This window comes from Protopterus annectens, chromosome 4.part0, assembly GCF_019279795.1.
Source record: "Protopterus annectens isolate FY-2018-M chromosome 4.part0, PAN1.0, whole genome shotgun sequence".
NCBI classification, from domain to species: domain Eukaryota; kingdom Metazoa; phylum Chordata; order Ceratodontiformes; family Protopteridae; genus Protopterus; species Protopterus annectens.
In genome coordinates, this window is record NC_056733.1 from 4,662,190 (window position 1) to 4,677,044 (window position 14,855).

Here is a 14,855-nt window from a genome sequence, read left to right on the forward strand (position 1 = left end):
GATTCGTCTTCAGAACAGGGTTATATTCTCTTCCTCCCTATGAGGACTCTGATGCTGAAGAATCTATCCCTTCAGCCTCTCCTCCTGAGGACTATTCTTTTGGGGAAACTCTGCACACCATGAGGGAACATTTCCACTGGGCTAGCCAGGATTACTCAGAATACAAGAAAAGGCTCAGAGATTTTCTTTTATTGCCTCAGCACAGGCCTCTTGCTATCCTCCCTCTACTAGATATTGTTGATGATATTTTTTCTGAATCCAATTTGACTACTGATTCTTTACTCCCTGCACCAGTTAAGACAGATAAGGTACTACAGGGTTCCAGATTCTCATAAATTTCTTTATAAAAACCCTGCTGCTGATCCAGAAACTATTTCTCAGGGCCCCAAAGGAGTCAAGGCTTCCACTGCAAAAAAAGTTTATACCTCTGCTACTTTAGCTGTAAGGGCTTTAAACTGCTAGTTTCATATGCTTAAATATCAACAATATCTAATGTCTTTGCTAAAACAGAAAATGCTTACAAGCTCTGAATGTCCTGAGAATAAGGAAATGCAGGATTTATTGCATGCAGCTGAACAAGTGGGAAAGCATACTTTGCAATGTGGCTTTGATTCATTAGAGGCTTCTTGCAGAGCCGCAGTTACAGGTTCTGTCATTCGAAGGCATGCTTGGTTAAAAGAACAGAGTTTACCTGATCATGTTAAAGCAAAATTATTGGATGCTCCATTACAGCATGATATTTTGTTTGGTGTTAGGCAGAAGAGGTGTTAAAGAAAATGGAGGATAAAGCAAAATCAATGCAGACAGTAAAGGATTTCTTACAGGTTCAGCCACTTAGATTTAGCAGGAACTGGCCTTCTAAAAATTGGTCCTTTCCAGTTTCAGACAGGTCACAGGCAGATACAGACACCCAAGAGGCAGATCTCAGCCCCAAGGCTCATACAGACCTAAACAATGGGGTACTTCAGCCCCCAAAGGCGGAGACGACAAATCACAACCTTATAGGAAACAGTCCCAATGACGTTCCTCTACGAATGCCAAGCACTTGCCTTTTGGCAGCACCCTTAGGGGGAAAACTAGCACTTTTCTCACAAAATTGGCACATGATCACCCAGGACAAATGGGTACTGAATATTGTTTCTCAGGGTTACAGGTTCCACTTTCACACCCTGCCAAAGTCAAAAGGTATGCCACACCTGCCACAAAATCAGTGGGCAGAGGCACAAAAACAAATTTCTGCTCTCATGGACATGAGGGCTATTCAAAAAGTACCACAGCAAGAACAGGGGCAAGGATTTTACTCAAGACTTTTCTTGATACCCAGAAAGGACAAAGCCTGGAGACCAATACTGGACCTGTCTATTCTAAATACTTTCCTGGATGTTCCAAAATTCAAAATGTTGACACTGCAACAACTTCTACCCATGCTGGCCGAGAAGGCTTGGCTAGTTACTTTGGACCTCAAAGAAACATACCTGCATGTCCCAATCAGACAGTCTTGCAGAAGATACCTCAGATTCATAGCTGGCTCAATGCATTACCAATTCTCTGCACTGCCCTTTGGCTTATCTACTGCGCCCAGGGTATTCATAAAATGCTTGGCACCAGTAATTGCATTTTGCAGACAAAAAGGAATTCAAATATATCCCTACTTGGACGATTGCCTTATTCAAGCAGAGAGCAAGGACATTCTACTAAAGCATCTGGCGTTTGTAAAAAGATTTCTAATTTGACTAGGGTATACAGTAAACGAAAAGAAATCAAAACTAGTACCCTCTCAAGAGGTAAAATTCCTGGGTGCAAGCTTAAATACAACTGCCCAGATGGCTTAACTCATGCCAGACAATCAAAGGCAACTGACTCATTACTTTCAAATGATGGCAACAAAGACCCATCTACCTGCAAGAAAATTCTGCGGGCTTTGGGCTTCATGGCATCCTGATAATTCCATATGCAAGACTGCATATGAGGAAGGTACAATGGTATCTAAAAAGTGTTTGGACTCAGCATTGCCACAGCCTGGAAACAATAACTCTTATTCCCTGCCTGCAACAGGAGTTTTGATGGTGGGCACTGGCCTGTCACCACAACAAGGGACAGCCTTTCACTTTACCCACAGCCAGGCAGACACAACAGATGCATTGGATTATGCTTGGGGGGCACACATGGCAGGAAAATGTATTCGGGGCACTTGGCCCGCGGACCAAATGCATATTCATATCAATCCAAAAGATGCTAGCTGTACAGAATGCTCTGACAGCCTTCAAGGATCTGCTACATCCAGGACAACTATTACTAAAGACGGACAATACTACAGTTATGTGGTACATAAGCAAGGGGGCACACATTCCTACCCCCTCTGCAGGCAAGCCATGACTTTGTGGAACACAGCACTGACCTATCAAGTACATCTGCAGGCACAATTCCTGCCAGGAAAGAAAAATACTTTGGCAGACGAACTAAGCAGAAACCTCGTGGACCCTCATGAGTGGAAACTAGATCCACAGGTCTTCAGCATGATAACAAGGAAATGGGGATGCCCAGACATAGATCTTTTTGCCTCCCCTCACAACTGCCAACTACAGAGATTCTGCACAAGAACTTATCACTCACAAGCATGGAAAGTGGATGCTCTATCATTCAGCTGGAAAACCCTAACAGTTTATGCCTTTCCACCACTGCCTCTCCTTCCCAAGGTACTCCTAAAAGTCAGACAAGAGAAGCCAAAAATGATTCTGATTGCCCCAGACTGGCCACGCCAGCACTGGTACCCAATCCTAAAGAGCTTGTCTGAAGGCCCAGCCTGGACTTTACCTCAAATTCCGCATCTTCTGACTCAACAAAACAATCAGATCCTGCACAGCCAACTCAGAACCTTACATCCGGCTGCATGGCAAATAATATAGCCACTCAGAACATACCTCTCTCTAAAGCTGTTATGGATGTCATTTTGGAAGCCAGGAGGCCCAGCACCAGGAAATCTTATGCAGAAAAATGGAAGTGATTCTGTGCTTGGAACCAGGCACAAGGACTTGAACCACTTGTTCCAAATATTCCTCAGATTTTACAATACTTAACTGAGATGCTGGGCAAAGGCCTATCCTTCTCATCAATTAAGATCCATGCCTCTGCAATTTCAGCTGATTACAGTACGGAACCCCCTATTTTCTTGCATCCACTGTTAAGACAGTACCTTAGAGGAGCAAAAAATATAAGACCCCCAAGGAGAGCACCGATACCTACATTGGGACCTCAACTTTGTTTTGGAAAAGCTCACACTGCCTCCTTTTGAGCCAGCCAATACAACTGATATAAAATTCTTATCATGGAAAACTGCTCTACTTCTAGCATTAACTTCAGCAAGAAGAGTCTCAGAGTTACAGGCATTAATGGCAGTGGAACCTTTTATCATTTTTTCGTTCGGACAGGGTTTCTCTAATTACAAACCCAACATTTATGCCAAAGGTAGTATCCAGTGTGGCTCTTAACCAAACCATTCATCTGCCAGCATTTTATCCAAGTCCCCAGAATAAAGGGGAGAGACTTCTGCACTCTTTGGACATACACAGGCAGCTACGCTTCTACTTGGACAAAACAAAAGCTTTCAGAAAAACTGAGCAACTGTTTGTAGCATATGCTGCAGGATCACAAGGAAAGGCTATCTGAAAGCAGACTGTTTGAAGATGGATAGGACACTGCATTAGTTTCTGCTGTGCACAGCATGGCAAGTCAGTGCCGAAGAATATTAGGCCACATTCTACCTGGGCATCAGCCACTTCAGCAGCCTTTCTCAGAGGAGTACCAACCAAGGAAATTTTGGAGGCTGCAACTTGGAGTTCAGTGCGCACTTTTACCAAGCATTATCACTTCCCTCTTTAATCTAAATCCAGAGCAGGCTTTACCACTGCAGTTCTGCAGGGCCTTATAGCCACTCCTAATCCTGTTTAGACCCAGCTGCCCTACCTCAGCTTTGGGATTCAACCCAAGTGTAATGACTGCAACAGTGAAACACGATGAACATACTACAGTTGTATACCTACCATAAATGTAGATGTTCGAGTGTATTCACTGTTGCAGTCCAGGTTACCCACCCTCCATCCCCTTTCTTTGCTGGGACTTATCTATACTTCTCTGTCCTATACAACCTATGTGGTGTATTTGCTTGTAGATGAAGGTATTGTTTTTATTTTACTGTATGTTTTTATAAGCAATATGTATTGCCTATCTTCTTGGGGGCACCTGACATCTGGGGCAAGAAAAACTGAAGAAAATGGCGTCGGCTGCATCTTGTATACCCCTGGCACACTGACGTCAGGGAAGAGGCGACAGCAACCGACGCCGGACCAGGACTTTGGAATTCAGGCCAACTGCGGGTAGCCTGCCAGCAGGATAACCCAAGTGTAATGACTGCAACAGTGAATACACTCGAACATCTACATTTATGGTAGGTACACAACTGTACTTTTTGAGCCTTCAGGTATTGGTATAGATGCATTTCCTTTATTCACTAAAGTCAGCAAACAAGATCTGAGGTGTATGGTAGGGGACTAATGCATTGAGCTGTAAAAAGTGCTGATTCAGATCCGAAGGTTGGATCCAAACACAGTTATTGAAAAATGAAAATGGAACAAGAGAGATGGAATGTTATTGTAAGTATAGAACCCCCCCCCGATGAAGTTATCAGAACAAACCGTGATTCTTACATTTTCTTTTTGGCTAGACAACCATGCTTTAGACTTGGGTGATTTGCTTCTACTTAAGTTCTTAAGTTAGCAGCGAGTAGCCTACTGCATACTAGTTTTGTGATACTGAAACTTACAGCTTTGAAGATGGTACTGGTTCTGTGAAAGAATTAAGTATTATGTAGAATAAAAGCCCAGCTAGGGGAAAAAAAAAAACATCATCATTGTAAAAGAATGAAATTTGTTTCATGATCACCTTCCCAAGTGCTTAGACCCCCTTGAATTTGCTTATTTCCAAAGATAATAGATTTCTCAACCATCTCCTTGAGTTATATCTGGCATACGTGTCTGTCATTGAACTTGTTTATATCTGCTTGTAACATATTTACCCCGATACCACCAGTTTCATGTTATTGTGGCCTTTATGAAAGATGTTCAAAATTTAGTACCAGCAAGAGGGTGTTTCTTACATCAATGAACGTAACTTGTTGGAAGAGGTAACTAATCTCCCTTTGACTTACACAACTCAGTGGTTGGTTTAGTAACTTTTAAAGAAAACCTTTCTAATTACAGTAACCCCAGAAGGATCACCTTCAGAGTTGCAAGCCATCATGTATGCATGTATGGTGTTAGATAATGAATGGGTGTTACTTAAGACTAATTCCACCATGTCCAGAACTGTCCGTGCTGTATCTCTCAGCCAGTCCATTCAGCATTCACTCTTCTGCCCAGATTATCTAAACTGGTAGGGTGGCATTGTCTGCATTGGCAGAATGTCTGCAGACAGCTAAGGTATATCAGGAAAAAAACTCATTCCTTCAAGAAAAAAATCAGATTTATGTGGGTTTACTGGAGATGATAATGCATTTAACAGTGCAGACTTGTCCAAGTGCCTGTCTGTACTAGATATGCTATCAGAAGAGCACTACTCCCCTGTCTACATCTTTGCCAAAAAGTGCAAATCGGCATCCAAATCTAAAGGCATAACTGATTTTTAGCGCTGCTGAACCTTGAGGAATTTACTGTCCACTTCCACGTCCCATGGGTCACTGAGTATTGCTTTGGATTTTACTGAGATCTTATGGCTACTGCTACATTGACCCTACCCAAGGAAGATTGTATACTTTTATACAAGATACTTACTATAACAGTGCATCTTTGAGGAGAGGTCATATTAACTGTAAAGCTTCCCTCCTGCAATCCTCCTTTTGGGTGTATTGTATGTAGCTATTTCACTCGTGGTGTTCCATAACATGAGGGTGTCTTAGCTGTCTTAGTTCAGTGTGAGAAATGGATTATTTGCATGTGTTTGGCACTGAGAGGTCATCTGCTTATAAACATTTTCCCAACAGAACTTTCAGGTTTAAACAACTAGAAGACAGCTCATTCCAAAATTGGATATATGTGGAAGTCTAGTGTCACCTTTGTTGGTACCATCAAGGAGCAAGACCAGTGTTAGCCATTACGAGAAGAAAAAAAAATTACAGCATTGTATATCAAGACCTAACTGGAAACCAGGCAGGTAAACTAAAATGTCACAAATTACTGTTATAGTGACCTCTTCTCAAATACAGTAGAACCTCCTAGTTGACCACCTCCTTAAGTTGACCTAATTTTCATAGACCAGACATGCACTACAATGTACTGAATGGAAGACCAACCTCTCTATATTGACCACCTCTGTAAGTTGTATCCAAGTACAAGTTATTTTTTCATGTTTTATTATTACCACATGTTGCATTAGGCCTAACATCCTGAAGATTTTTTCAATGTGAAAGACTGGTCTGAACTATAGGTATATCCTACAATTACTGAAACATTTTACAGTTAATCGAGACATGATGGCCCAAAGGATATAACTTTCACCTTTGCTAGATTGCAAAACTTACTACACAAATAATTTTTAAACATTTCCTGCCTTCTCTTTAGATTGTAAAAGTTTTAGTTCATGTAAAAATGCGTGCTTATGTACTGTCTTATCTGTCGCTCAATGTATTTCTCCTTTGTACTTTTTTGTTTGTATTTTTTTGTGGAGCTTTTCTCCCCAGGCCTCCGCTGAAAACAGGCTATCAACCCAGTCAGACTAGCCCGGTAAACAAATGTAAAATAAAATTAAAAAAAAAAAAAAAAAACTCAAAGAACTGACATTGAAGGAAAAGTTTGATCATCTACACATTTCTGGAAAGCAGCAGCCAAAGAAAGACAGTGGAACATTTTGGTGTTAGCAAGACCACAGCAACATCCAAAAATGTAAACATGAGTATTTGGAGAGAGATGGTAAGGAAGGTGGAGACCTACAGCAGAAAAAGAGGAAACTTCCCTTGAAGTCTGTGAAGCCACATTAAGCTGGTTCAAATAAATGAGGACTGTTGATGCCCGAATCTCTGAGATGATGATCCAAGAAGTTGCTAAAAAGTTTGGGGTGGCAGATTTCCAAGTATCAAGTGGATGGCTTGAGAAATTTAAACTACGACATGAGATCTCCTAGAAAGTCTTGTGTGGTGAATCCAATGAAGTTCCAGTAGAAGTTGTGGAAGAGTTCATCAAAACGTTCCCAGACTTCGCCAGATGCTTCAAAGATAACGACATCTTTAACACTAATGAGTGTGGACTGTCTTTCAAGGCAATGCCTTGTCATGAAGGGTGACAAATGTAAGAGCGGAAAACTTTCCAAATAACGTTTTACAGTTCTGCTTTATGCTAGCTCAACCAGAGAGAAATTAAAGCCCTTGGTGACTGGTAATTTGGCAAAGCCACACGCATTCAAGTATCTGAAGCCCGAAGATCTCCCGTGTCACTTGATCGAACAAATGCACATGGATCACTGGTGCCCTATTTGTGGAGTGGGTAAGCGGTATCGACCAAGAAATAAAGAAGGAAACTGTCTATTCTACTTAAAGTAGGCAACTGTCCTGGCCACCCGCAAGTGAATCATCTCACAAACATGACACTGAAATTTCTGCCTCCAAACACGACCTGAAAAATCCAGCCTCTTGTCCAACTGATCATCAAAACATTTAAAATGCACTACGAGTCCAGCTCCTGCAGTGTGTCATTACCATTACACAAACCTGTGATCCGCCTGTGGGAGCAACTTCATCCACTACATCAGTTAATGCGGTTGATGCTGTCCTCTGGATCAGTTCTGCTTGGAATAAAGTTTGGCCAGAAATGTTACAGAAGTGTTTCAAGAAAGTTAGATATGTCACAACCCAAGAACATGATGTTTTGGCCCCATCAGACAGTCCATCTCTCATGGCAGAATTTGAAGGAGTAGATTTTGAAGGTTTTGCTGTAATGGATGATGAGGTGTCAACCTGTAATGAACCTGATCCAGAAGTAATTTTCCAAGTGATATTAACCGAAGTACAGACCAGCATAAAAGTTCATGAAGCAGCAGATGAAGTGGGAGAAGCAAGTGAGGTTGAGACAGAAATTGTAGAGATGCCAAAAGAAGAGGATGACAGGCATCTGATAATGCAGTCAAAGTCATTTGCTGTGGAAAAATGTCCAGGTATGCCGAGTGGTATAGCTGGCGTTGAGAGTGCTTTCTCCCTTATCTTTGTAATAAGACTAAGAAACAGACCAAGATGGACTTTTTTTCAGAAAGAATAATTAAACCATGAGAAAACAGTAAATGCATTGATTTTGTGTGATACTGTATGTATGATTTTATTGTTTTGTTTATATATGATTTCATATGATTATTCTCTAATAACTGTACAAGAAAGTGAAGTACATGTATGCATCAGTACAGTAGGCCTAGTTCCTTATGTTGACCACGTCCGTATGTTGATCATTTTGTTACAATCCCTTGGGCGGTCAGCTTACAGAGGTTCTACTGAATCTAAGTATGTTGCACAGTGTTCCATCTACTGCCTTCTTTCATTGTGGATGGTTCTACTCTGCAGTGTTCAACCTAGGCTTCTCTGCACCATGTGTTTAGTGAAGTAGAAAAGCATTTGTCTAACTCAGGAGTCACCCTTAATAGTAGAACAGGTTCCTGTTGAAGTTCTACTGATAGTAAGAATGTACTCTAAATCCAGGATTATTGTGCTCGCTCAGTGGATGGGGTCAAAATGGTACCTCAGAGTTTTACCTTTACCCCACATTACAGCAATGTCAGGGTTCTACGAGTAGCATTTGGGGGGTCGTAGAGTGCACAACCCTCTTCAGAAGTGCTTTAATTTCAGTACAGTGAATTTGAACATTGTGTGCGTTTCTTTGGCAGTCACACTTCATTTTTGCAGTTGCTTGTCTGACAATTGCAGGCTTCACAGTCTTAATAGGGAGCTATTAAGACTCGCTGCATGTTTTTGTGTGTGTCTGACTATCCCTGAAGTTGACTGATTAGAGTTTATTGTAAAGCCTTTTTGACTCCTGATTTGAAATGGTTGACTTCACAGAAATTATTGGTCTAATACTTGGATATTCACTCAAATATGATGCTCATTCTAAAGCGGTTTTCAAAATTCATGTATAGGTTCTCAAGCTGTTCATCTTCAAGTATACAGAAATCAAAACTTGGTTGCATTGCTTATTCCACCCCTTCTTTACATATACTATTTATTCAAACTACCACCAGCTCAGTTCTTAGTTTGAATCCTTTGAAAGCAAAATCGCTAAACTTGCCTCTAATTCTGTTCATTCGCATCATTCCACTTGATGGCTGGAGCTTTACACATGGTTTGCTTAATGCAGTTCATAAGCATGTGGTCATCTCTTTTGTGAATTTGGCTGTCATGTTCCTATACATTGACATGATAAACCACCTCTTGTGCTCTGAAGTCACGTAAGGTTACCTTAATTTCAGGTATCTAAATCTAACCTTCCCACTCATTCCACATTCTCTGCTTCTAATGCTCTACACTGGAACAGGTTTTCCCCTGCTGTGAGACATAGCTTCTCTTTTCTTTTATACAGCAGTTAAAAATGTTATTTTCTTGTCTGACTGAAACAGGTCTTGCATTTGTGGAGTTACTGTAGTCTTATTTCATTTCATTTTCTCATTTTTGACCCTTTTGAGTCCAGTTTTTCTGCTCTTCCACGTTTCTTCAGTCCCTGCTTTTCCGAGTTACCCATTTCTTTCCCTCAACTTATTTCAGTTTTTTTCTAGTTTTGTACCACGTTTTTATATTTCCTCTACACACTTTCTTGATTCTGTTCAATTCTGAAACATGCATATTTTTTATTTATTCTTTGTAGATGGAGTAGTGGGCTGGTCCTTACGTTTTCAGGGACAAGGTGGTTGCAGAACATACAAACGTATAAGAAAAAGATTCAAATATATTGCAGAGATTGCACAAGAACACAAAATTAGGTTTTGCAGCCTTTACAAAATCTGAAATATTACATTACCCAACAATTTAAAACCATGTAAATACCACAGATTCATGTAAAAGTACTAAACCTGTACAGAAAAGCTCCTACAGGAGAGAAGTTGGAATGAGATGAAAGAAAAGAATGGTCTGAGAGCTGAAAAGAAAGTAGAACTTGTGAAGGAAGCAGATTAAACTTATAGTGGGTACAGTCTTAACTGAGTGGAGTAGAAGGCGTTATAATATATAAGTATTACTATAGGTAGAGGAGTTGTAAGTAAACATTTGTATGTTTTCAATAGAGGTAGATCCTACTGTTATCTGGTAATATTCTCATGTCCTCACAAAACCAGTGTGTGTTGCCCTTGAATAAAAAAATAAAAATTGCACTGTACAAGTGCATATGTTTATAACAGTTAAAAGAACTTGCCTGAATGCCTGTAGGTAATAAAATATAGCATGCTGTTTGTTATATGTAGATATAGTTAGCTGTTTTTTCAGTGATGCTGAAACTGTTTTCTCCCTCACCTCAGTCACATTGCCACAAAATGTGTACTTGTTTTATATTTATAACAGTTAGTTACTGGTGTATTCACTTATTGATGGATGGTTTTCTTCTGCACTGAAAATGTTGGTTTTCCCTAGTTAACAAATGCAAAGTAATAATCTACAGCTGAATATTTACATTTAGTTTGTGTAGACAAGAATGTTGTTTTCATTTAGTAGTGCATTGCAGTTCAAAAGCTGATTCTTTAATTCATTCTCTTTTTAATTGGGTAATCCATGTCAGGATTGCGGTTGAACTGGGGACTATCCTGGCATTCAGTGCATTTTGCAGCTAAATACTGACATGATAATGGTCTTTCTTGAATGTTCACAGTGCTCTCTTTCTCATATGTGCTGTCATGTTTTGGAAAGAAGGACGTTGCACATGAAGTGGTGAAAGTGTCGAAATAATTGTTTACTTAAACTGTTTTGTTTTCTTGCAGTTCCTTTATAACAACAATACAAGACAGCAGACAGAAGCAAGAGATGACCTACATTGTCCGTGGTGTACACTGAATTGTCGTCAGCTGTATAGTTTGCTCAAGCATCTTAAACTATGCCACAGTAGATTTGTCTTCAATTATGTAGTGAGTATTATTTATTTCTACCCCATAAAGCTGTTGTAGGAGTACAGTATTTTGAAACATCAACAATCAGGTCAGCACTGTCTACTGATACTTTTATTGCTGAGCTATCTCAACAGGGAGCTAAAGCTCGAGGTTTTGATACTGATGTTGCTCTCTTTTTGGATTAAATTTGTAGAGTGGGGAAACAGAGGGACGGGTGTGCCATGATGCAAATGTCAAATGATGCAAGATAACTTCTCATATCTTTAAATGTTTTAACTTTGAGAGAGAGAAGTACATAAAAAAATACATTTGTTTGCTGTAACAGGTTTTGCAAGTAGAGGAAATAGTTTAACACTGAGCAAATCAGAGCATCTGTGAGAAAAGCCATGGGTTCAAAAAACATCTTTGGAGTAGGTTAGAATGAATGCAGCAGACACTATTTCTTCGTAGGTATAGGAGGTTTAGGAATTCTGTTGCTTCTGACAGCTTATTACTAACCATAGAAATGGGGAAAATATCATTAAAGCCTATCTCAGATTGTCACTTCAATAGTGAATAAGTAATCTGGGTTTTGGATGGTGCCTTCTGGGGCCCTTCAGATGCAGGTGTTTCTTGAATGAGTCGTGTATGTAGAGTAACTGGTGGCACCAACATAGTACTGAAACTCTGTGACTAGCAGCTTTTTAAAAGAGGGCTGCTCATGTCCAGTGCCTGTTGCATCCATTGCCAAAAGTAAAAAAAATACAAGTATACCCAAACCTTCACAGAACAGATTAGCTGACGTTTAAGTGTTATTCATTGTTGCAGTCATAATCTTTGGGATATCTTGACCTTTATTTGTGTTCAGCCTAACTTCGAGATGTTCATTGCTCCAATTGATTTATCTGACATCCTTCCACTCTAACACCTGGATGTCAGCATACCTCTCAACTGTCCAGTTTTTTGCCTTATTTTTGGTGCTTTCTTCATAAAATGTCATTTTCTGGCAAATCACTGAGGATTGAAGTCACTAAATAATGACAGAGTTTTAGACTTCATATACTTCAGAAAATGCATACCAAACACAAACCCTGTTCTAGCAACATTCTAAGTTTATAAGAGCAATATTTAAAATCTGAACAGAATTATCGGCTTTTGCATCCATTATCTTGGGCTTTGTCCAGATTTCTTGTACTATGAGTTGAGAGGTATGAATGTTAGTTGTATAAGATGCCATCTTGATCTTTCATGCTGCACTGTTATTGCCACATGCTCTTCCAGGTATTGTTAGTGTATGGTTTGGCCTCTGTCCTCTCAACTGCCCCAGTTTTGGAGGAGAGAGTCTCTGTTTTCATGCCTGATTTAAGATACCTCATCTTTGGGTGAATGTCCCCATTTTCAGGCTTGATTTATCCCTCCAAGCTGTTTTTTGAACCCCCCCCAATCAAGTGTAATTTTTAAAGCTGTGTAGTACACAGCCTTACTACGACCAACACATTAGTGGCAACAGAAAAAAAACACATACATTTTACAACTCCCTTTTTCTGAAGCAAAAATAAATGACATTGTGTAGTAGAATTTTGAAGTATGTACAGTACATTAAAATCTGCAGATTTTGCACTGTCACTTTGATTATATGCTTATATTTTTCCATCATTTTGTTACTGTCTGTTACTTAAATGTGTTTCTGAGTAAGTATCCCACATTTTTACCGAATGGGGAAGCGTTATGTACTATTTGGTATTCACATTTTTTGGTAATTAGATATCCAGAGTTTTAGCTGGATGTTCTTATTTTTTCCAAGGGCCTTTGTTCCTATTTTCAGTTTCTGCAGAGGAATAATAAGTACCCATAGGGGGGGGAATCTTTTCTCCTTATTCCTATAGGAATTCTGCTAGTTTATAATGTCTCATAATGATCCTGTTAATGATATTGTCATAAAAGAAAAAAAGGCAAAACTGTATTGTTTGGGAGTTCTGGGAAAATTTGACCCACATAAAGATTTTCATATGTATAGCCTTGTCTACTTCTGCACAGAGCCCAGTGTGTGAATGCCCTTGCTACATTCACCACAGAGACAGTCAAAATGAGAGTATGTTGCTTCTAAGTGGGTATGCACCTCCTTGCTTCCCCTACCTGGCCAGTGCCACCAGGGCCATTTCTCTTAAGCATAGGCACATGGAAAAACAACTAGAGGAGAAACCATGGGATACAGAGAACAGTCCAGTTAATGCCAACAGTTTCCCTAGGTCAGATTACACCAAAGCCACTGAGTTATTTTTACAACTGTCCACTCTGGAGTTGGGTTTCACCAAAGCCTATGGTGTGACTATTGTGCAGGCTGTTGCACGTTTGGCTTTTAGCATGTTTTTCCAGTCCAAAGACATGGAGATCTTGGGTGGCTGGTAAGCCTTTCTGAGTGCCCTGGTTTATCAGCACTCTGTGATCAGCAAGGGCAGGGCAGTTATCCCCTCATTTCTACTTTGCAAGGATGTTCCCAGAGGCCAAATGGAGGTCTTAATCACCTGCCCAGAAACTGAGACTCCAAAGACTGATCACCCTGGAAAACAGAGGCATAACGCTACAAAGATAAAGCCATTGCAGACTGGGGAGTGTAGCTAGCCCTGGAAGAGGGCCACCTGAAGTGTAAGCTTCTCTAGCTATAGGGTTATATAGTGAATTCTGTTGCTCCTAACACAGCATAATTCTAAATAACAGCCACAAAATGGATCCACGGTGTGGAGAAACTTTAGTTCTTGAAAAAAGTTGAGTGCACTACGTACTTTTCCACTTCTTAGTGTAAGAAATCTGGACAAAATCGAAAATAATGGGGGATGGTGGGACAAAGACCCAAAAAATAGGGACAGGTTTTAAATACTGCTCTCAAACTTAGGAAGTTGTGAGAATAACAGGTTTTGCATTAACATGCAGTTTCTGAAGGATATGAAGTCTGAAACCCACATGTATGTCATTATTTCATGACTTCAGTCCTCAATGATTTGCCAGAAAAACAAAAAATTATGAGGAACAGACCAAAAATATGAGGCAAAAATCCAGACATTCTGTGAAAATATGGACAGTTAAGAGGTATGGTGCACTACCTGATGGGAGGGTACCCATCATTTTCAAAAAATTGCCGTCTGTGGTTGTTAAAGTTGAGGCCTACCATGAATGAACTGTTCAGTAACAGGAAAAGGGTGAGAGAAAGTTTGAGATGTATGTTCATCATCAAACTAAAAACTGTGTGACCTTAAAAAGTTTGAGGAGATCCAACATTGATATAAAAGGGCAGCCAGAGTCTGTGGCAGATAATGAACTTCTGCCAGTGATGAAAATAAGAGAAATTATGCATGTGCCTTCTTTTCCATAAGCCAGCAGTTGAAAGAGTACATGTCAGGAGGTGACTTCAAGTTGCCCATTGATTCTTCTGTGAACACACATCTTGATGACTTTACTCTCCACCAGTACATGGAACTGGTTTATTGCTGATATCAGTAAGCATAAAGTGGTTCAGTGAGGGAAATGGCATTTGATTCTTAAAACAGACTTTTCGCCCATGATGTTTCAAGACAAATGCTTCACCTAAAGAAATTGTTGCAAAACTATAATTGTAGAGTCACTTTATTGTATCCAAGAGTACTGGTCACTGAAGCGGATAGTGAGAAGCTGTTTTTGAGTAAATCAGAAAAAGTGGCAGTATTTTTGCAGCAAGAGGATTTTATCTATTTTCTTGAGGCCGTGAAGGAATATCTAAAGGTAAT

At 40.0% G+C, this 14,855-nt stretch overlaps 1 protein-coding gene across 1 annotated transcript in view; it reads left to right on the top strand.

Annotated features, from left to right (window-relative positions):
• Positions 1–14,855, top strand: part of SUZ12 (SUZ12 polycomb repressive complex 2 subunit) — a 2,970,550-nt gene that overhangs the window by 2,348,327 nt on the left and 607,368 nt on the right. Inside the window, exon 12 of the mRNA XM_044068039.1 lies at positions 10,990–11,133. Coding sequence (XP_043923974.1) covers positions 10,990–11,133 — 144 coding nt within the window. The remainder of the gene's footprint in view (positions 1–10,989; positions 11,134–14,855) is intronic.